General features: G+C 36.6%; 2 protein-coding genes across 5 annotated transcripts; both read right to left on the bottom strand.

The window, feature by feature from the left end:
• Nucleotides 1–699: 699 nt before the first annotated feature.
• On the bottom strand, nt 700–20,468 carry LOC103716027 (P-loop containing nucleoside triphosphate hydrolases superfamily protein). Of its 4 annotated transcripts, none has more exons than XR_605463.6 (19): nt 19,988–20,468; nt 19,097–19,163; nt 18,862–18,960; nt 16,373–16,581; nt 14,361–14,510; nt 13,946–14,215; nt 13,732–13,826; nt 13,498–13,582; nt 13,084–13,296; nt 11,076–11,135; nt 8,009–8,091; nt 6,107–6,417; nt 5,935–6,026; nt 5,695–5,824; nt 3,889–5,087; nt 3,491–3,795; nt 1,664–1,846; nt 943–1,323; nt 700–822 (listed from the first exon to the last, which is right to left on the bottom strand). XR_605463.6 is itself a non-coding variant. In XM_088721951.2 (19 exons), the coding sequence occupies exons 2-19, from the start codon at nt 20,213–20,215 to the stop codon at nt 1,215–1,217; spliced, it is 3,888 nt and encodes a 1,295-aa protein (XP_088578077.2). In that variant the 5' UTR covers nt 20,216–20,266; nt 20,389–20,465; the 3' UTR covers nt 700–1,214. The 4 variants fall into 4 exon arrangements, 3 of the variants coding, with proteins under 3 accessions (XP_088578077.2, XP_008802093.4, XP_088578078.1); XM_088721951.2 differs by having other exon boundaries at nt 700–1,323; nt 19,988–20,266; nt 20,389–20,465; XM_008803871.5 differs by having other exon boundaries at nt 700–1,323.
• Nucleotides 20,469–21,860: 1,392 nt separating this feature from the next.
• Nucleotides 21,861–22,494, bottom strand: LOC148703489 (auxin-induced protein 6B-like). The gene has a single exon (XM_088721953.2). It carries the CDS (start codon nt 22,393–22,395, stop codon nt 22,099–22,101), a length of 297 nt encoding a protein of 98 aa, XP_088578079.1. The 5' UTR covers nt 22,396–22,494; the 3' UTR covers nt 21,861–22,098.
• Between the last annotated feature and the right edge of the window lie 806 nt (nt 22,495–23,300).

The following is a 23,300-nucleotide window of genomic DNA, read 5'->3' as shown; positions in this document are numbered from 1 at the left end:
CTGATTTGCACGATACGGTTGGTATCGGTCAGCGTAATAAACCTTGATTATGTATTCACTTCTGGTTTTGTCATGTGAGTATTAACAACTGATCAAATTTCAAGGGCATGGAAATGACATGGGACACTTTGATCCCATGGTGGCGAATATTGGTCAAAATGTAGAGTCTCTGCATGTTTCAAGTGTATTCATCCGCACTGGTGGAATATTTGAGCACAAAGAAATTTGAGAGCATTACAGCGTTCGGACAAGTTACCCCCATTAAAAGGCAATTGCCAGAGACAACCTTTCTTCAAATCCATTTTCTCTTTTTTTTTAAATTATTTAATTTTGTAAAGAGAAAAGCTACTCCTCGCGTGAGCACTTCAAGAGGCATGGATTATTTGTAAAGCATGTACAATCAGAAATAAATACGTTTTTTGGTTGGCGTTACATTTTGATTGGCTGAACTCAACAATATATTCTTAGAACATACAATGCTCTTGTTCTGAGAAGGGGCAGTCTTAGTAATGACAAATTGGCTCTCCCTTTCAGGATAGCTATTTCCGCTTGACTCATTTACGTCAGCAAGAATTCAAAGAATTAACAGCATAAGCCCCTAAGGGTCCTCAAAAATATCTTGATGGGCAGTGATAGACGTACTTCGTATGTTTGAGAAAATATGGCTTGACTGACTGGAAACACACTTACCCCGATCAGGAAGAACAATGTCATGTACCTTGTAAGGATCTTAGGTCTATATGAACTTGGATAAGAACAAAAATTACATTTACAGTCTGTTCAGGACAGGCTGCATGCTTTCCTAGCACAAGGTGACATTTTCTGTAGAACAAATATAGACTGCATTAGATAAATACATTAATTGAAACCCTGGGGAGTTTCCAAAGCAGGATCCTAGCTCTACATAAACTTGACAGATTTTGGATAAGAAAAAAAAATTACATGTGTATTTTGTGCAGAACAAAAACTGAAAGATCGGCCGCACCATTTCCTAGCACAGCGTACCATTTTCTGTAGAACCAATATGGACTGCATTAAATAAATAAGTCATTTGAAACACTCTGGAGCTTGCCAAAGCTGAAAGATTTTTGAGCGAATATTGGCGCATCTCATTCTTCACTTCTACTGGTCACCTCCACATTTATCCAAGTTAGTACTGTAAGTCGTGCTTGAACGAGCAACTTTATCTTTTGTAAATACTTGTCATCCATTTATCATGTGGAACCTACCCCATTAAGGCAGCTGCTTTGATTCAAAAATTCCACATCATCAGGTGACAGTGATAGTGCGCCAGAACTCAAGTAGTGCCCTGATTGCCGAGACCTGCGAAAAAAGGGTTAGCACATTCACATGAGTAAGCTCAACAAGCATTGGGAGCTCAGCTGTGTCCCTTTTTAGCCTGGAACCAACCCTAAACCTGGTGATTGGTACTGAAGCATCCAGCAATGTCCTTGGGTCAAGCTGACCAGACAGATATTGATAACATGACAAGAAACTGAGGGCAATTTTATGGAATCACATGTCAGGCTAGATCAAAGGCAATCCTTAGTGAACATAATTAAGCCCATAGATGGACTTGTTAATATGTATCTCCTGACTCTCCAATAGCTGTCCATAACTAAAGGGTTCATTTTGTAAAGTGATCTAAAAATTAAGAGCATACCTTGTCCGTGGGTACCTTCTCTGTGGGCTCTGATTTGTGCTTTTTGAGAGTCGCGAGCACTCTAATTTGGAGATCTGGCTCATGAAGGACAAGTATTCATGGAAAGCAATGCCTGTGAATGTCTTGAACAACCTTGCTGGAGCTATAGAAAGAATGATGTTGTGAAGTCTAGATTCCAATTCCCTGCATAACAGCAATGGAAGAGTCAACACTTGAGCAGCAGTGAAGAAAATGTAAGTCCTAAAGAATAGATGGAAATTTTCAGCAAAAAAAAAAAGAATAGATGGAAATCCCACTGGCTGTTATTCTACAAGCATGGCCACATATACATTGCCACAACAAGATAGCCCATCTTTCAGTCCAAGTATCTTTTTGAGGAACTTTTGCCCAGTACGTAAGAGAGATGGCATTTTGTTTTAACAACAAAACAAAGATAAGCACCATAAAAAATATTGGTTCAAAGACTTCCATAAACTGACCTCTAACCCATGCCTACAATTTATAATGCATCTGACCAATAGATATCCAAACTATCTAGCGTAGAAGTGAAATCTGTAAATTGTGTTTTTATTCTCCATAGCTCTATTTTATGGTTGCAAACTGACTTTAATCAATTGAGCTCTAGCTCATTCCCATGTTGCTAATTGCACCGACCAAAAATACATATGCAAATTTTTTAAAACAGAAATAAAATCTATAACTTCTCTCATAGCAGAACTGAGAAAAATGAAAAAAGTCTGTTAGTATATATGGTGGGACCGTATTTATCAAAAAATAGATGATTCTCTTCATGGAATCAGCAGTCTTTTCTAAGTAAAAATCTGAATCCAAGCTTTGGAATTCATCCAATATAATATACTAAAATAAAATGATAGTTCCACCTAGGTGGAAACTGATATCGGCCTTGCCATGTGAAATAATATTGGTGAGCAAATCCTTTAAACAACATCTTAGAGACTTTGAAAGAATTAAAAACCTGCTCTTCAAATTGCTATACAGAGATCTTCTATATTGAATATTAGATTGATGTTCGCATTAATTAAAAGAAAAAAGAGTTCCCTTAAAACGGCATTGTCCTTGCATCTTCCAAGAACACTAATTACCTGACTCTTTGTGAGTATATTGGGGCTTGTCTCAATAATCACACCCCTCTCCTCAGCAAACAGAGGTTCTGGATTCGAATCTTGGGTAGTGCATCCCCAAATCTTTAGGCCTGAGTGATGAAAGTGCAGGTCGCTGCCTCCTTTTATCTCAGAAGGGGAAAAAACTCTCTTTATAAAAGCATTTTGATATTATGTTAAGACAGAACCCCTTTTCTTAATTTAAACCTTAATTATATTCTCCTCTTTGACTTGAGGAATCTAACGCGCCAAAAAGCTTGATATTTGAAACGGCCAATCCCCAACTCCCAAGACATGAATAGATCGGTACATCGTCCACGGACAAACCATGCAAAATAAATTCTATTATTCTCAGCTAGATTATGACAGAAACTGGAAACTGGAAACTGGAAACACTTATGCTCATGCAGACACCATGACTCCATGCGTATAGAAAAGAGAACCCTAGACATATTCTAGAGTGGTTGGACTTAATACAAGGGAAAGACATGCATGTAAAGAGGAAATGACTTAATGACTAGAAAATCACAAAAGAGGCAAAGCATTTCAACACCTACCCTTCATGCATAAGCGATCTTATACGTGCTTTAAAAGATGCATAGTTAGAGATGCAGGATACTTAATATTCAGAGCTTACTCCAGCAAGTACCATTTCTTCAACAAGCACCTTATAATTACTGCCTTACCAGAAGATATAAGGTCATACCTTCTTATGGATAAGCCATATCTTGGTGCCTTTATATGCAATCTTCCATCATATAAATTTTGACTGGTGACGTTCCCCTGGGCGAGCAGCTTCCCCAGGGCCATAACATTAGTGCTGGAAGCCAGCATTTCCTGTGCCAAATCCACTGTGTTTTCAAAGCCTAATTCTGAGCCTAGGGACAAGCACCTGCTTGCGTGAAAGCAAAGGCCATGTTGTGCATATGTAGATCCCATCTCAAGTTGCTGATCATACCAGGAAGAAGCATCTGGTTCAACACAGGGTGTTAATGACGGCTCTAAGATGTCCTGCAAAAATTTCTCAACATCATTCAGGAAGTTCCCAAGGCCTAAAGAACATAATTTCTCAAGTGTATAGAAGTAAAAAGGTTATTATCTTACATTGACAATGGGGTTGCAGCTACTGAATATAATGTCAGTTTCAGAAAGAAAATCAGTCAGTCCAGAAGCACACTTTATTATTGAAGAAGCTTCATTCTTGTTACTTCTTAAATATGATTTTAGATCTTCACGTTGATTGCGTAGTTTTCTCCATGTTTCTGGCACAGAAACAGCTTCCTGAGAGCACTTACCACATTTCCCAGGTGTCAACCGCATGTTGAAATCAATCCGGCTACATTCATCCATCAATTGATATCCACTGGCTGAAGGTGTTTCAACTACATTTTGAGAATCTCCTTGTTCCTCATGTCCATAAATTGACTCCACATCCTCACGTGTAATTCCAGCATTGCTTTCCGAACAGGTTATTGATTCAGCCACAGGTCCATCTAGAGTACCAGCATTTGCTTCTGGCAGGGCACAAGTTGACTGAACAAAACCAGTAAAACAAACAGATGCATTGTTAGAAGATACTGCCATTGATAGAAGATCATCCTTTTTGTGGGCCCCAGCCTCAGATATGAAAGAAGATTCTGGAACAAATGACACATCCAGCAATTTGAATGTGTCACAGATATGTGAAGCAGATACCATTTCAAGAGTTTCAAATGAATTTTGAGCATTAACATCCCTTCTAGATTGATATATGGGATCACTACACAGATCCAAGTCATTTAGTGCCTGTAGACTTGGCACTGTCAACATATCTGCCAGATGACAGCTGTTAGGAGCTACTGAAGTAATTTCTGCAGGTGGAAGGTCATTAGCACATAGCTCATCCTCAGACTGGGAAGACAATATTGTACTTCGACTGTGCTTAACTTTTCGTCGAGCATTTGTCGCTGGGGAATCTGAAGCATCAAATAAGTCATTCAGATCATTGGCCTGAGCTGAAAATTCTGCACAGTCAAGGCTTGAATTTTTTCTTTTTAACTTGTGTTTTTTCCTAGTCTTGATAGTATTTGCTGTGTTCTTTCTCGTTTTGAAAAAATTGGTATTTTCTTTTGAGTTAAGTTCTTCTTGCTTCGTCATCTCCATGAACTGTTCTTCTACCAAAGAAATTGTTTTATTGATCTCCTTACCCACCTTTTCTGACAGTTCACATCGAAACTCAAACGGAATTAGTCTTGGCATTATGAGATGTGCAGCATCAATATCAAATGGGAGGGGACTGTATGTGGTGAATTGCATTTTCCTGTCTGAAGAATAGAAAGAGTAGAAATCACTAAATAATTATTTAGAAGAGTATGATAAACACTATATTATAACTTATTAACAAACTTTCAGTATAAGTAGATGCAATTTGACATAGGTAGAAGTGAACTGGGAAAACAAATGATTGTTAAGCTTAGAAACAGAAGATAAGAGTTGCAGAAAGGTAATATAACACCATAACTTGATACAATTCAACTTCTTAATTACTCATAATCATTTACAAATACCCAAGGCCTAGTTCTGTGATTAGTGAGAGTCGAATAAACATATCGCAATCTAGGGGCATCTAGCTAAAGTCACCAGAAAAATCTATGACAGGAACAATGCCTGCCACTAGGTTTTAATGTTTAATCTTCACAGTGAAAAGTAGACAATGGGATTCCAGAACCAAGCAATAAGACAGTTCATGGCATGAGATAACATGAAATTTATAAGCTGATCCTCTCATCAGAGGATTAATCTGCGTACACAAGAAAATACAGTAAACAAACACAGCTTCAAGGCAGCAAAATATATACAGTAGCAATATAAACTAAAATCCTGGCCTTCTCAGCAAAGAGCAAAATACTTGTCTTGTTATAATTTGCTAACCTGTATGGTCTCTCTTGCCCTGGCACCAGAACTGAAGAAGCATAAGAGTCTTACGGATATCACCTAGACAAGACCTGATTAAGTGCTCCATCAATTGGGCAGAAATTTGAGCTTTCTCAGAAGCACAAATCTACAAAAAAATTGAGAATGAACAATTTGGAACACCAATTAACACATCCAAGGTACCCAAGGCATGTAGAAATGACAGATATATGATTTCAAAATTGCAATTTTTTTTACCATGTGTACAAGTGACAGCAGCTCCTCAGATGATGGATGTTTGAACTCCAAAGTGACCCGGTCCAGAAGCTGTGGTAAGATAGGATTCTTATCTACATATCAGATAAATATACAAGGGATAAGAAATTTATAGTCGCTAACAAACTCTACCATGGATTGATTAGTTACTCACTATTGCTTGTAAGTATCATGGGTCGCTTTGCAGTTTCAGCCAGCTGAAGTATAGTAGAAATAAAACCACGATCTTCATCAAAAACAGTATCTACATCCTCAAAGAGAATTAGGGTTTTATTTGCAACTTGGGTCAGGGCACGTCTATTCTCTACAACATTACAAGAGCATTCTATATGAGCTTTCTCTATTTCACATTCTCTTAAAGCCATCTTAATTGAGCAATTCTCAAAGTCATCAGCTTCTCTCATGCAAACTGTGTTAGGCAGTAACTCAGAGTTATGCTTTTCCCTCGGACCTATCAGTTGAGACCTGGATGAAGGAACACAAGCACATCATGTTAATCTTCATCAATAAAAATAATATAAAAATAATGCAGTTTGTTTTATCCCTGACTGCATTGCAAAAGCAGTGGAGCAAAATACAATACATGCAAACATAGACAGTCTGTCAAAGTCATCGCTCAAAATATACAGAGAGCAATCAAATGAAAATATAGCTTAAACAAGCTAGAACACCACCTATTTTATGTGTTGCATTCAAATGGGTCAGCACTTGTTCCTTTCAGATTGATAGAATAATAGAACCATCATAAAAAAAGATCCGAATAATCCTTCTGTGCGGCTCATCTCTATCATAGTAGAGATTTAATACTGCAGAGAGCTTTTTCACAGAATCTAGAGAATATTTTGTACCGAGATCTAAAAACTAGAGAATATCTTGCCAAAAGCAGAGTTCCTGTATAATGCACCATTTAGTGGAAGGGTTGTAGAGGGGATTACAAAACTCATATGAAGTATATGACTATTTACAAATAAGCCAAAATCTTCAAGATCTGAAAGACCAAAGAAATATTTGAAGATCTTAGGGTATCCAGAACTGAATGATTTAATAAGAAGATTAGAACCCTCGTGAAACAGAAAAGAATAGGCATATGCAAGTGTTGGTACAAAGAATGATCATTTAGGGCCAAAAGGAGACATGATAGCCACAAAGTTGGAACCGGAAAAGGACATCAAGTTGGTTTGATCTAAATTATATTAGCAGGTAGTCTCTGCATCTTAAACATTATATAAAGTAACCCTATACTTGCTGAACCCTTTGCTTTATTTGCATAGCGCAAACTGAAGCCTCGTAACCATCTTGCTTTAGTGGCCCTCCTTAATTGATTTTCCTCCCTCCTTGCTCCTTGCTTTATTTGCATAGCAAATACTTGAGACTTTTCTATCTCTATAGCCAAAATTCTAGGTCCATAGGAGACTTGAAAACTACAATAGTCTAGCTCATATGAAGAATGCATATTAGTTTGCGAATGAAACAACATAATCTTAAGTTTGGGAATAGTTTTTGTGCAGAAATTTTCATGTCAGTAAAACAAATAGCTATTTCGTAGTCAAATGTTGCCCACATGAATAACAGGTGCACACAATGTAGAAAATAAGATTATTTATTTGATAAGTTGTACACGTACAAAGACATTTGCTTCCTTTGTTCTGATTCTATTTCAGACACTGAAAATGGTGCTATATGCGAAGAGGAACCTTTAGCATTTAGAAGTTTTTGACAAAGCATATGGAAGAACATAAAGAATCAACATTTTTATCCACACAATGTTGGAAAAAGAATTCTTTAGCAATTGTCCAAACTAGACTAGTTAATTCCCAAAATTATACACTCAAACTACAAGAGCAAACATCTAAACAAGCTACAGTCAAATCAACTATCATATCAAGTATAAAAAAAAGAAACCTTAAAAATTATATTAAAACCTTGTGTGCAATTAAAGATAGAGAAGATTATGGGCCGAGGAAGAAAGAGCATATCAGATGGTTTGGGCACACATTAAACAAATAGAAAATGAGATCTTAAATATAAAATCTATCCTATAGAAGTTGTGACAAACCATCTGTTAAATCCATGTGATTCCATTGCCTCTCCAAATTTTTGCTTTACATGTGCTCCATTTCTTAATTCAGATGCATTCACCTGTCAAAGAAGATAAAGCTTATAAATACAGAACCACTGAATCCAACAAAAAGTATCATTACTTCATTGAATAGATTGCTTAAGCCTCACAACAGAAGATAGTTAATGCTTCAGAATAAGTTTGTGAACATAATTTAGGTCGTGACTCCCCGATGCAGTTCTAGAACTCCCGCCTCTCACCCCATCCCCCTCCTCCACCCCCCCACCCCTTCCCAAACACACACAAAAAAAAGGAAAAGAAAAGAAAACAGAAAGTGAAAATAGATTACTTTAATAGAACACCTTATAGAGCAAAATCTGCAGAAATTGTTTTAAATTGTATCTATTTGTATGACCAGACAGGTCCTTGGATGTTAATACCATTATTCTCTAGTTATAACAGAGCTAAAATGAAACTGTTTGTCATCTTTGCGGTTTCAAAGAATGTGCATATTTCCCAATAAAGAGATACTCAAAGGATATATTGTCATGATCCGAGATTCAAATCATTCAAACGAGGATTAGCCACTTCATCTGAATTGTCAATATTCAAATGACCATCCAAGATTCAAATGACTATCCTATGCAATTAAAATATGAAAAATGTTGAAGTATATGCCACTTCATTCGAATTATCAATGAGGATATGAGTGGACCCTTGGCCAATTGGTATTAGTGGACCTCAAGTATATGAGTAGCTTCTTATCCTTTAATAATGAGTATACAAATAACTTTATCCAAATTATTGATGAGAATATGAGTGGACCTATGACTAGGTGGTATACATGGCCTCATCCGAATTATCTATGAGGATATGAGTGAACCTCTGACCATCTAGTATTAGTGGATTTGGAGGATATGAGGAATCTCATCTGCTTTAACAATGAGAATATAAGTGACCCCATCCGAATTGTTGTTGATGATATAAGTAGTCTCATCCATTTTAACATTGATGATACAAGTAAACCCCTATAAGAAATGTGATCATCCGAACCATTTTTTGAAGCGTTGTAAGAAAATGTAATTTAGTTTGAATTACTTGAACTTTCCTAACTCTTGTAGTGAATGATCCTTTTCAAAGAAAGAGAGCCTGGGCTTTTCAAATCACTATTGGATTCGATGATTATTCAAGCAATGCCAGCAATGCAGCTGATTGCATTTTGTTTATGCTGTTTATATCAAACAGATTATCTTCAAGAGTTTGCAACTGGATTTTGTTTAAAATTTATTTCTTGTGATACAATTTTAGTAATGCTTTGGGAAATCATATGCTTCCATTTTAATATGGTTCATATTTTGATTGTTAATGAAGATCACATTTCAAGATTCAAATGAAGTTCCAGTCACCAGTCATGACATACATAGATACAATCAGCTAAAAACAACTAGTAAGACATAATCATGGTGGAATTTAAAAACAAAACAATTGATTTTATGCCAGATTCTTCTCTATTAATTAAGAAACAGACTTGTTATTCGACATGGAGGGAAAAAAATTTGGGCATCAAGCAAATTGCATCATTATAGGCATAAGAAATATTTGCACCACATCCAAATTTATTAGGCAATAATCTAGGTTACACGCAGTGGTGGCTCAACTTTTGGAACCATGTGAGAGGAAGGCATGATGTCTCAATTTGGACACCTTAGGCCCAAACTTGTGCTCCACTCAAATATCTTGAATCAAAAAACCAGTAAGAAGTGAGAGTGAGATAGTGAGATGGTGCAAAAAATTTCACATAATCTTCAAGGAAACTTTCAAATTACAATGTCTAAATATTGAAAATTTGGACCCAAGCTGATCCAACTAGATGGCTAGAAATGTGTAAAAAACAGCATTAAGTTGATCAAGCTCAGTTTCACAAGGCACATATAACTTTTATGTATATTGTATACAATATAATGATGTATATAAACTAAGATGTACTTAATGGTTAGACCAAATCCAACAGCTGATCTTTCTTCTTTTGTCTGGTTTTAAAATGATGAAAAGGAAGAACCAAGAATGAAACTGAACTTGAAAGTTGATTCAAACTTGAACAGAGCTTGAAGGAAGCATTTATGGAGCTTGATACAAGCTCAAATTGATTGCATCTATAACAAGATTATCGAGCTGATCAAAATAGGCTTATGTTTGGCTCAGTTTGAAATTAACCTTAATCAAATAATAAATAGGGCCAAGCTTGATCCCATATTTCAGGCTCAAAATCAATTAAGCCAAGCTTGACTGGACCCAAACACAATCGAGTTTGGCTTGATTGCAACCATACTCCAATTTATTGTTTCTTCTTTCTCTTATTCTCTCCTTTTCATTCTCTTTCTATCTCAACTTTCTCTATTTTCTTATTATATTTTCGATTTTCCTTTAAGTCCGTAGCACTAGATCTCATAGTTGATTTGCATAAGAGTTGCACAACCAAAAAATATGCTTCCTCCCTCTTTAAGCCTAACATGAGTTAGAAGCCTGATATGGCACCTCTTCTTTAGTATTCATAAATGAGTCTAAAAATCTAACAAATTCCATGCAATTTCAAACTTATCAGACCATTCAATCAAAGCCTGATATGCCTTTCTAAGGAACAAAATCTATTGCGAGTCATTTTAAAAGGATTGAAGTGCCGGCCATGCCAGTAAGCATGAATCAACATAAGCTACGACATGTCAGTCAGAGAGGAAAGTTCTGTGCATGCCAACATGTGCCGTCTGTTGGCCCATGCATGAGTCACCCAAGTGCCAATCAACATTGCCGTCTGTGCACCCAGGTGTCAACACCAGCCTTCATACCTTGTTTTAGACCATATATACATAAATTTGCAGACAATATCTCGTGTGATTTAAATAAGAGTGGATTTAGGGAAGGATAAACAAGCTTGTGAAATTAAGAATTGGATGAGCAGACAATTCAAGTTTTCTCAAGCTGGCATTGAAATTTAGGTGTTGTCTATTAATCTAACAATCAACTTGAATATAGGTGACTAAGGCAAAGAAAATAAATTCATAAGTACCTCAATTACTTCAAAGCCTTGCTCCTTTGCACAGGCATAGATGGCAGCAGATTTACCACTCTGCATGAGAACACACCAAAAGTGATTATAGATTCAATTAATTCATGCAATTAATGCAAGTAAAAGAGAAAAAAAAATAAATATATATATATATATGTACCAAAAAAAGAGAGAGAAATTATATAACAACAGCAAATCAGAATATCCACTTCGGAAAAAAGATAGACATTAAAATGCATTGGACAGATTCCCCTTTTTTTCATGTAGGTTGATGGGTTAATCCAAGTAGTTAAACGAGTGAGTTAAATCAAGTTATATATTTGTATAAGAAGATAAAATCTAATCGGCTATTTACAAGAAATAGACAATAAGAGACAAAGACTATGTACCCAAGAAGGAAATTATTTGTTCAGTCATCATATCTTGAAGCAGAAGCAACTGATCAATTGAATTAAGTTTTAAGTATAGTCTTCAACATAATGCATACTGGAATTAATCGGAAGTTAGTGGATGGTTAGGAACTAATCACACAATGCATCAGTAATAAAAATAATGTATATTATCCTAAAAAAGATGCATTTTGCATGCAACAACTCGTAAAAGATTTCTAAGTAGTGGAAATGACTAAACACTACTCTAACATGACACTGATATAGAGAATAGTCCTTCTGACTTGTTAAAGGTACGACGATCAGGAACCGATTACTGGTTTAAATTTCTCTTTTCTATTTGTACCCGTTGCTGAGAAAAAAAGAAGAGAAAATATGCAAGTATGAAATAACAGGATTAGACTGGATAAATAAAAGATAATTAATTTTTCTTTACTTTTTCACCCATGTTCAAAAAGATGGAATCAGTATTATGATTCATAGACTTAATGCCTAATTCTTTAGAATAATAGACACAATATGTGTTTTATTGAAGAAAGAAGTTAGTGACAAAGATTATTTCTAATTTTAAAGATAAGAATGGTACCAAATTGAAACTTGAATTTCAGGTGAAAGCAAAAAGTTAAATAGGGTTAAAGACTACGGAGAAAATCTCTGCAGTTCCTAAAGGAGCAAAAGTACTAAGAATAGGGTCCTAAACTGGATTAGCTGTAATTGATGCATAGATCAAATTTGGAGTGCAATAAAGAGGATTAATAGCAGATAATGTGCAAGGAAAAAGAATAAACACAAATTTCTGAAATTCAAGGTAGATCCAACATCTAAAAATATTATCTGAAGATCATACTCAGGAATAAGTGCAGCATTCAAAAAAGTCAGATCAGGAGGAGAAGGACCTTCCTTATCTTTGTACAGGAACTCCATTTAGCCACTCAATGTCCTCCCCCCCCCCCCACCCTTCCAAACACACAAAAAAAAAAAGAATAGAACAGAAAAGAAAAAACAAAAAAGGAGAAGGAAAAAAGAGCCTCCTCATCATCTCCAAGTTTGTCCTCTCAGAACCCTACAAATGAAGTAACAAGATTGTCTTTATCCTAAAAATTATTCTAAGCAGCAATAGACAAAAATTTTGATGACCAATAGGTATATGACTAGTCAACGTAAGAAAAAAGACTTCCTAAATCAACTTAGTTTCCTTTCTTCATTTTTTTTAATTTAAAATTAATCCTATTAAAGTCCTTTCACCATTTGACGCAGCCCTCGGAAACTTTGGTTTTCCCTGATCCTTTTTATTGCCAAAAATCCGAGCTTTCATCCAGCAAGATCAGTCAAGATTGCATCCTTATGGAGAATTACTAAGACAATTTGACATTTTAAAAAAATTGTGAGGCTATCTACCAGAAGATGCACTCAATGCATGACATAACACATCTCGGCTCTTGTAGGAAAGAATATTTGCTTCTGTACGTATCAACATGCCTGGTATGGCTTGTTACTTGTTAATATGTCAATTAAAACCACTGAAAATGCACACATAATGCTCTAAAAACACATAACAAATGGGATAAAAGGAAAAAAAATATAATAGTAATAATATATTTACTGAGGTGAATACACACCCCAACAGGTCCAGTAATTAAAAGCACATTTTTAAGGATAGCTGCATCTTCTCTGTCATCCCTGTCAGAATCATTTTCATATAAGCTATCCTCACTCTCTTCAATGGCACATTTTTCACCAGATTTACAGTTCTGACTGCTTTGCCGTCCTCTTTCATGCCATGACTTCAGCCATTCACTGAGGGATCTAATAGATTCGCTGTTTCCACACACCTGGAGAATAAACCAGTTTAAGTTAATAATAATAAAAGCTATAGTGATATTGCGTCAGGATGGCATGCATTCCACATAATGAAACAGAAGCAGCAGAAAAGGCAGAAAGATCCATAAAAAGATTTTTCTATATCTTTATCAAAATATGGCATACATTCCACATACTGAAACAGAAGCATGAGAGCACCACAAGTGACTCACTTCTGAGGCATTTTCTGGCTGGTACTTGTTTATCCATAGGCTACACTCAGGCCAATAACTGCAACGTCGAAAGTATGATGCCAACCTAGAGATGAGAAAATTTCAGGACATTATGTTCAGAACATGATTATTTAATTTCTCTCCTTGGATAAGAAAAGCAAACTATATTAATTGTTTCAGTCATCAACATGAACATAGTAAATCATCTGCACATTATTTTTGGAGATATCTTACCTTTCCTTAAGTAGCAAATCCTCATGCTTGCTCTCCAAATTACTTACGCAACTACCACATCTAAATGACAAAGAACTATTGCCATTAACATGGACCTACAGGCAACATGAGCAATGAGTAAAATGATGCACATAAGACACTTGAATGAAGATTTTCACATTGTCTGAATACAGCAAAGAAAGTCTTGTATATATAGGTACTTTGGAAAATATACCAACTTCAAGTGTGAGAGCAACTGCTCGCTTTGATTTTGCCCAGTGGATAATATAGATGAGGCTATTGCTGAGGTTAAAGAATCCTTTTCTTCTCTATCTAATAGTTGATCTAGATGCACCTCTTTAGGACAAAGAGTATGTAATCTGAAAGGCTCAACTGAGCCCTCAAAAACTGAAAAATCATTTCTCATGGCAGAACAACCACTCTTGTCAAGCAGAGTCCTCTCTGAAAATACCCAGTTTTTCCAATCTAATGAAATGACATCATCCTAGAGAGGAAAAAACATATGGCAGAATTAGCTAACATAAAAGTTTTTTAAAATTTACATATAAACTTCACAAATGAATACATTGTAACATCAGATAATAATGATAAACTTTACGGTAACACAAAATCAACCTCATTTTCAGTACCTGTTTATCAAATACATGAACAGGAGGACAGGAAACAAAATGTCTACTTTTCACTTTTGCAATGGCTTGAGCTGATGACGCACTCTTGGCTGGTTTCGAACAAGTGAAAAATGGATGCATTCGCTTTCCTGTAGATAACCACACATTTTCCTGCTAACAAGCAACAATTGCTATTTAGACAGTCATCGAAAAACATTTAAATTGTTTGTTGAAAAAATAAACAAAAACAACAAAGCAAATAGGTGAAACAAGAAAATAAACCCGAATAGGAAGGGTTCTACAACAAACGACTTCTACATACAAGGTAAGTGCTTACTATGAATACCCTCCTAGTATCATGCATGTGGTTGCTTAAGATTTGAGATAGAATACAGATACATTATTCTTCCTACAAAAAAGAGAGATATCAAAAAGGAAAAAGCCCAGCATGATGCCAAGGCAAACCCTCTCCACACAACATAGGGTAGTAGTTTGACAACTGGTGTAGGAAGAAAAGAAATGAAAATGCTATACGCCTCATATTCAAAATTGATCAAAAAGAGATCCAATAATATGATCAGCTTGTTATCTAGGATCCATTACACAAAAGAATGGAAGCCTAGACTATGCATATAAGCATGCAACAGAAACAGAACTGGAGATAAGTGACACGATGCTTCCTGGTGTTATGTGAGCGACCTATCCTCTGAAGGCATAAGAAAAATATATAGAACAGTAACAAAGCCTTGAATGCTGTATGGAGCAGAATGCAAGGCAATTAAAAGGGCTTGATCAACAAGATGTACATGACAGAAACGAAAAATGCAGAGATAAATATGTGATGAAAGCAGGTGAGCAGGAGCGACAAGCTTGCAGCAATTGAAGACGAGATGTCGGAGAACTATTTGAGAGGATATAGGCCCGTGTAGCAGAGATCTAAGTTTCAGAGAGACTTTAAACAGAAGGGTGGAGTCTAAGTTATGATGGATGGAAGTTGCATGAAAGGACTTGGAGAAACTTGTTCTATCATCAAAATTAGCTCTTGATAGGTGATAAAGAAAGATCAACTCTGAGTATTTGGGATAAGACAATCGTTATGGAATGGTGCTGGTTATGGCTATGGAAAACAGAATCCAAGAATTTTTTAGATCAATTGTTATTTCTTGGTTCATCGGCTTATTGATGGAGATAAAAAAGTGCCCTTTCTAGTAAAAAATTTAATATACAAGTGTTCTCACATGCAAAGTTGCAATAAATCATATATTACTAAGTATAATGTTCCTCTCCTATGATGAAAATGGACCGTGTTTGAATTTCTTAAAGACGATCTAAAAATTTTCCAATATGCCTTAATGGTGAAATAACAAACAGGTACACATTTCCTTGTCAAGGGTGCTCAATTTTTAGGGTTACGATTGCACATACGAATGCAAGAAGTCATATCTAAAGGTTATACTTCTTAGTTTATCCCCACCGACACATTCAGTTTTCTTGAGATAAATAACTAATTATAATGCTCTTGAAAACATCTAAAATTTGAGGAACTGGTTTCAGTATCACTGCTGATACATGTGCATTCCATTTGATTTAATAAGATATTAAAAGCATATTTTTTAGGACTTTTTAAAAATTTTATACTATTTTTTCTGGCAACATATTGGTCACACTAATCGTACACATTTACAAAAGTATGAAGAGAGGTTGTCTAGTGGTTTTGGCCAGAATTCATATATTTATGATTAACTATTTGCATGCAGCACGATCACGTGCACTAATTGTGCCATGACCAAAGAATACATTTATTACAGAAAATGTCACTGTTGCAGGATCCAAAATACTGGGTTCACTACCATCCATCCACTCTTAAGTGAGTATGATATTAGAGATCCATTTCATAGCATGTAAATTCTTTAACTATCAAAACAAAGATATGTAGAGTTAAATGAATATATAGAGAAAAAATATATAGGGCATCCAAAACATATCAGAAACAGAACTACTGAAAGAAAGAAAGAAAAGTAATTGAAGAGTACCTCTGCAGCTATTTTTCCCTCCAACCGGAGATCACAGACCAGTTGGTCCGTATGCAGACTTAGGCCATCTAGATCCATTGCAGCATCAGATTTGCCATTGACTTTTCTCTTCACAGAATATGACTCCTTTAGGTCACTAGGTATTGCAACCTTTCTAGGTTTAGCCTCATCACTCAGGTTGTCCTTCAACTGCTGACAATCTTTGTTACCTTCAAAAATGTGTCCAGCAATCAAATCTTACTACTCAATTTTCCATGGCATACCAAGAACAGAATAAGGGTAAAAGTGTTCCTACTCTGCAGCATAACTTTTTCACTGCACTTCACAAGCAATAGTCAATCAAAGAAGAGGATGGAAACAGCTATGAAGATAAATACGACTTGCAGAAATTATTCTCTATTATAATTTCCAAATAAAGGAAATAAAGGGCATTAGCAAGCATCTTACCCCTAAACTGAATCAGAGCATCACACCAAGTTCTCAAGCAAGGCATAAATAAAGTTGCACAATTGGAAAGCTTAAGCCAAATCGAGGATTTTCTAACAAGAGAATGTGTATTTTTGTAATTCCTTTTTCACCCTCTACAGCAACTTGATATTTGGAAACCTACTAACTTATTCAATTCGAAAAAATGGATATACTTGTGACTAAAGAAATACTATTTTAATATCAGAACCAATTGAAATTTATCATGAATCATGTATTAAGCCAAGCTTACCTTAAATTTTATTCTCTGTCTATAATCATTAAAGCAACAAATACTTGAGAGAGAATTAAGAGTTGGAGGATAATCAAGAGTTAAATATGTATATTGCACTAACTTTAAGGTCTTGAGCAAAAAAGAGTCCAGAATTTTCTTATGTCTGTCTTCAATGTTAGTCCTTAATGTAGGCACCAGGTGGCATGCCACAAGAGTAAAATCCATTATTTAAAAAAAAAGTCATAGCAACCGCTATAGCGGTTTTGGACATAAACCACTATGCTGTGTGCTGTAGTGACCTCTTATAGCATTTGGGCCTATAGCACCCAATACGATGGGTAAAAAGCCTCTTTACGGTGACTATGCTTTTGGATTATAGTGGGTATCATGTGCCAAAGCGGTTTATATGGGCATCCCTTAATCCTTAGCATGATGAGAAAGTTCACCAATAAAAGAGATTTGGTGATACCAGGAAAACTCGGTTTGCTACTTTTTGAGCTTGCCAAGTATGATGAGTAAGAGAACAGACTTACTGATTAGGTTAGTTCTAAATAGTACAACAAAAATCAAGGAAGGAAGAACCAAGGCATGGTTTTGAGCTCCAAATTTTAGAATAATGTGGCATTTTCTTTCTATTATGCGAACCTGAGGTGCTTAGGCATGGCCATGCGTTGTCTATGTGGTGATTTGATGAATGTTAAAAAGGCGGTAGCTTTACATTTGAATGAAGATGAGAAGTACATTCCAATTTGGGCAATTGTTGATTCAAGATGGGATGCAAAACTTGAAGGCTCATTGCAAAGGGCAGGCTACTTCTTGAATCCCTACTTCTATGCCAATAAGAATAAAATCCAAAAATGATGAGCAATTTATGGATGTGCTGATTGAGTTCATTTTGAAATTCTATCCAAACGATCAAAATTTGCAAGATGAAATTTCAAGGGAGATTCCTAGTACACAAGAGCTACCGGATCATTTGGAAGACAAATTGCCACTAGACAAAGGTCATGGCACGAGCTTACTAATGCCTTATTTGTTAGTGATATGTCTTCAGGTCATATGATATGATTAGTGTATTAAGAATGATGCATGTTTCAATCATTGAATGAAATATATGAAGGTACAACTTATTACGTAAATAGCCTATAATGTTAGCTCAGCAATCTTTTATAGCTTTGTTCTTGATCTTTTTTTTATTTTTCTCAAAAAATTGATATAAAGTACTAATGTTTGATACTCCGCTTATGTAAATAGCCTATATGTTTTAACAGCCCACTTTGGGTTCATAGTGCCCAATATCCGCCATCCACTATGAAATCTCACCAGCCACTACGTGCCCGCCATCCACTTTTGGTACAATGATAAAATCATTAGAAAATACAGTCACACCTCAAAAGTGGTTCTGATGGCAGATGTGGCTCTTACAAAATCCCCAAAGAAAAGAAAATCAAGGGCTTTATCTCAATAATATGATAATATAGCTGAAAAGTGCCTTGTCTTTCATTTTTCAGTAAATAATTTATAACTCGAACTCACCTAGAATTTTCACTTTCAGAGTATATATCTTCAGCTATTGTTCCAACAAACTTAATCCTATCCTTGTTCATGGAGTAACTAGTGGTGGAAAGAGAAAATCTCACTAATTAAGCTTGCATTAGAAAATGAGCAGAGGCCGGTATGCCAACTCAAGTATAAACAGGAAGGGCGAACAAGGTGTATGGTGATAGTTAATATATTGTCATGTTGAAGTTGGATGCAGCATTGAAGCAGCGCCTTAACCCATACTTACTGGCCATGGATTCTAACATGTTGAAGCGATTGCTGTTCCCCACTTTCAAAGCTACAGCTTCGAGTTGCTCTACAGTTTTCTTCTGTCGTGGACTCCTCTCTGAAATTTTGGAAGAAAGTCAGAATCCATGTGTTTGTATGTGTGTAATCTCCCAAATAAATAATGTGCATGCATGTGTGGGAAAGCGCGCGCACGAGAGAGAGAGAGTCTTTGCTTGCATAATTTGTAAACTTACTGACTGAGTCTGGAGAACTTTTGCTTCCAGTACTTAATCCCCGCACTTGTTTGCCTTTGACTGGAGACTGTGAAGGCAGTTTAAAACAGGTTAGCTGAAATAGCTATAAGCTTCGAATTGGGAAGAGACAGGCTTGAATAGGGAAGTACGGTATAAGGACTGATAAGAACCATAAAATAAGGGTGCATATGGTTAAAATTCAATATTGTTTCTTAAGCGAAGCTTATCAAGAGCATAAACACTGACTAACTGGTAAAGTTAAGGGGATAAAAGTAGCACAGCTGCTCACAAATCAAAATATGTGCATAAGCACAAACGTAGAAGTAAACACGAACGGAGTTAGGTTCCAGGAATGAAGCTTACATAGTTGCCAAGAACAAGCACAACTTTTAGGTCAAGGGTCACCTGGTAACTTATATAAATGTAACAAATAAACACACACACACCATGCCTTTGTCAACTAGAGGCCAATTATTGGAAGGACAAGATTTAGAATTTCATTACCCACATTGTTGAAAGAGGAGCAAAAGTCATGCTAAACTGACCTTCTTATTTAAACTAATTCAACTCGTTTCTACCAACGAGTGCATAAGGTTGGAACATTGAATGAAGAATTTTGCCTCTTCTTTAGAAATTGCATACCCAAAAAAAAATCCGAAAAAAATAAACAACTACCATAGTTATTAGGGAAAAGCCACAAATTATATATAAATTATTAATATACCACATTAGTATTAGATCCGATTATCAGTTAAATAAGAAATTCAAACAATGAATATGATAATATATTTAAAAAGTAATTTTTGAAAAAAAAACAATGAATTTTCAGAAGGAGCAAGCTATCGAAACCAACCCCCATCATCCAATCAAAGCTTGAATAGAACAATGTACCTTTTTAGGAGTTCTTGGCTTGGATTTTCCTTTCTTCTTCCGCTTCCCCTTCTCCTCCGCCTCTTTCTCATCCTCCTCCGCCGCCGCCCCTATCCCATTGGCCCCCTCCTCTCGGGGAACAGCCCAAGGGAGCTTCGACTGGACGCATCTCCGCCGCCTCTTCGCCCCCGCAGGCGATGGCGTGCTCCCGATCTCGAGCACATCCTCTTCCTCCACCGATCTATCCATCAGACGACCGGCAAGGGCTAGGTCGACACCTGATTCTGATCAACAGTGGATCTACGTAAAGAAAAAAAGGGGGAGAGAATTAGGGTTTCGATCGAACACAGGTATGGCGCGGGGGAGAAGATGGCGGGAGAAAAGAAGATTCCCGCGCTGGAGGATCTCTTTCCCGTTCCCACCGGAGAAAGGAGAAATCGTCAGGGGTTTTATAGCGACGCGGACTCCCAAAAAGAATAGCGGCCTCGTTACCAGCCACGGTGGGAGAGTTTGATCCGGTCTCCGATTAACCAATAGAGATCAATTGTAAGCCGTTGGATGATCTTGGATCCGGTTTAACGGTCGCTTTAGTTATCTGGGACGTTAAGCCGCGGCAATCAAGTAATTAAAAAATAAATTTGATTACCAAAATTGGAAAAAAAAAATCTGCTGCTCAAAATAACAATCCATGATAAATTCCCCGCGATACGTATGGATGCTTGCCGGATGATCATTACGTGGCATTGGCGGCATGATCATCCGTGGAAGAATCGATATAATATTTATCATTCTAATTATATCGGTCAAAATTAATTAATGTGTCCTGGCCAAATCAACGTTAGCAAATTTATAGGCGAAGTTATTATTACTATCTTGCTTTTAAATATTAAGATAAAATGATATTGTTTTTGATGCATCCATTGAGATAGTGAGATGAAGCAAATCCACCATCATTTTTTGAATACTTCATATTCTCTCTCATGTTTTTTAATTGAAATATAGAATAGATGATTAAAGAAGAACAACGAAGACAAGAGAAGTTAGAAATGTTGTGAGATTGATGTTGATTTTAGAGAGTATTTCTGGAGGGTGTCACCATAGGATCACTTGAGTTCGATAGCTGTTAAATAGACATGTTGGGCAAGCAATGAGAGGTATCGCTTAATGGCTCTTAAGCAATGGTTGTTCTAGTGTTTAGAGCTACGGTGGAAATTATTTTCTCAAGCTTCCTCAGCATAGAGAAAAGGTAAGATTAGAAGCTATTTATACGCCAAGTAGAAGTCGGTGAACTATACGTTGAAGGAAACTATGCAATAATGATTAAGTGAATATGGGACAAGCATAGATACAGAGATGGACATCTATTGCTTTGTAATATTCACAAGCCGGTGAGATATTATGGCTCCTTCCAAGCTGCTCATATGTACCAAAAGGCGAACGGAGCCGCAGATTGAATTGTCTCCTTCAAGGCTCGGCACTTGAAGAAATTTTATTGGAGAAGTTATGTAGTTATTTCTTCTTTTTTTTGCCAACTTCTTTATTATGTACTTGTGCAAAATCTGTTAGTAAAATTGAAAAAAAAAACCTGCTATATGAATGTTCCTTCTGGGCTTCTGTGTTCGCTGCTTATCATCCATTATAGCCTTTCCGCTTGTCAGTCTCTCCAGATTCACCCTAAAAGTCCCTTGGTCGGAAATTGGAATTACTTTTTACCTATTTTAACGAAGGAGCCTAACTTTTAGACTATAAATTCGCTCTATTTTTATGGAAACTAGGGATGTCAGAGATGCGTCAAGCCAAACCGGCAGACACTAAAAGACAACAAATTACTAATTCCTTGATTAAGCAAAAAAAAAAATCTATTAGTTATGATTACAGAATAAAACCAAAACCATGGGAAGGAAATTGCTTATACTGTGAGTTTGAGACTGACTGAAACAAGAGGAGCCCTTGTAAAACTCCACATACCTCTTTATTTTTACATTTTTTTCTTCCTTTGTTTTTTGATTTCAGAAGGAAGCAGCCCATTAGCCCTACCATGTACAACTATTGGCTCTAGAAAGGCACTATTGTGAGTGCCAGTGAGAGGAGGATGATATGAGAATAGCTACATAATACTACTCTTCGTTATGTCAGCAAGGGGGCGGGGCCAAGGGAGAAGAGTGGTGGTGGTGGAAGCGCAGGGACTCGCGCTCGATGAGCCACCGGATGTGAAGGAAGTCGTCGATGGAGCAAGGAAGTCTCAACGGGCCGGGCGACTGGTAGCCATAAACCTCTTGAGCCCTGTCGAGAAGGTTGGTGAAGAGAGGGTGGTGGAGATGAGATATGGGGATCGTGAACTTCCTGAAACCACCGTCTTCTTCTTCTTCGAGCCCCACGCGCACCGCCAGCCACCCCTTCTTCACCTTCCTCCTCTCGTTCTCCGGCATCCTTCAGCCGTATGGAAAGGGGGAAAAAAACGTTAAGTCTGATGGAATGGCAGGAGCGGCCATGGCCTGGGGAGAGTTTTATAGGCGGGGAAGGGATTGAGAAATGGAGGTACCCTGACACAAAATCCGCGGCCAGATCCTTCCACTAATTAATTGTATTTTATTTAATGAGACCGTGACCGTAGCAAGCACTGAATCGCATTTTGCCTTTTTTACAAGTGTGTGGAGATTGGTGAGGTGAACCAAAGGTGGAAAACTTTCCTTTTTGAATCGAATAGGCTTTGTTAAACTATGCGATTTCAATCACTTAATTCCTATCTGGTTTATATACATTTCCCTGCACTCCGTTTTGTGTGTGCGAAATATTCAGGTGCTATGAGGATGGATTCAAAGAATAGTTAGGGCATTCATGTGCAAGGAATTAATGCACTCATTGAGAATATAAGGTTGGCATTGGCCGTCTGGGTCGGACTCGGCTTAGTTCGTGCATCTTCGACTAAGTTCTAAATGGTTTGCCATTGGATCAAATCCATCATGAACTTCAAATCGAGAATGTGATATTAATTTGAGAAAAAAAAGGTTGTGTCCGATTTATGTCTATGAAAAAATGATTTGTGTTAAGCTAAGATGGATCAAAGATTTGAAGTTCAGAGTCCTTGGGTTGCCCTAATCCAACCTTTCGTGTTTATCTTTTTAATGGTTGTAGTCATGAAAAATAATGATAGAGATCGAGATGCATGGAAGGATTAATGTAAGGACTTATGCGAGCGTATATCTAGTCTCACATTGATTATACACTAAATATATCTTAGACGGTTATATAGAATCAAAGAATTCAAAATAATATATTCCGGCTAATCGTTTTAGATAAGGTATTGGATTGTTGTAGTTAAAGTTTAAGATGA

This window comes from Phoenix dactylifera, chromosome 5 (assembly GCF_051530095.1).
Source record: "Phoenix dactylifera cultivar Ajwa chromosome 5, Ajwa_hap1_PhDact_Kaust_v1.1, whole genome shotgun sequence".
Classification (NCBI taxonomy): Eukaryota; Viridiplantae; Streptophyta; class Magnoliopsida; order Arecales; family Arecaceae; genus Phoenix; species Phoenix dactylifera.
This window is presented reverse-complemented; position numbering and strand designations above follow the sequence as displayed.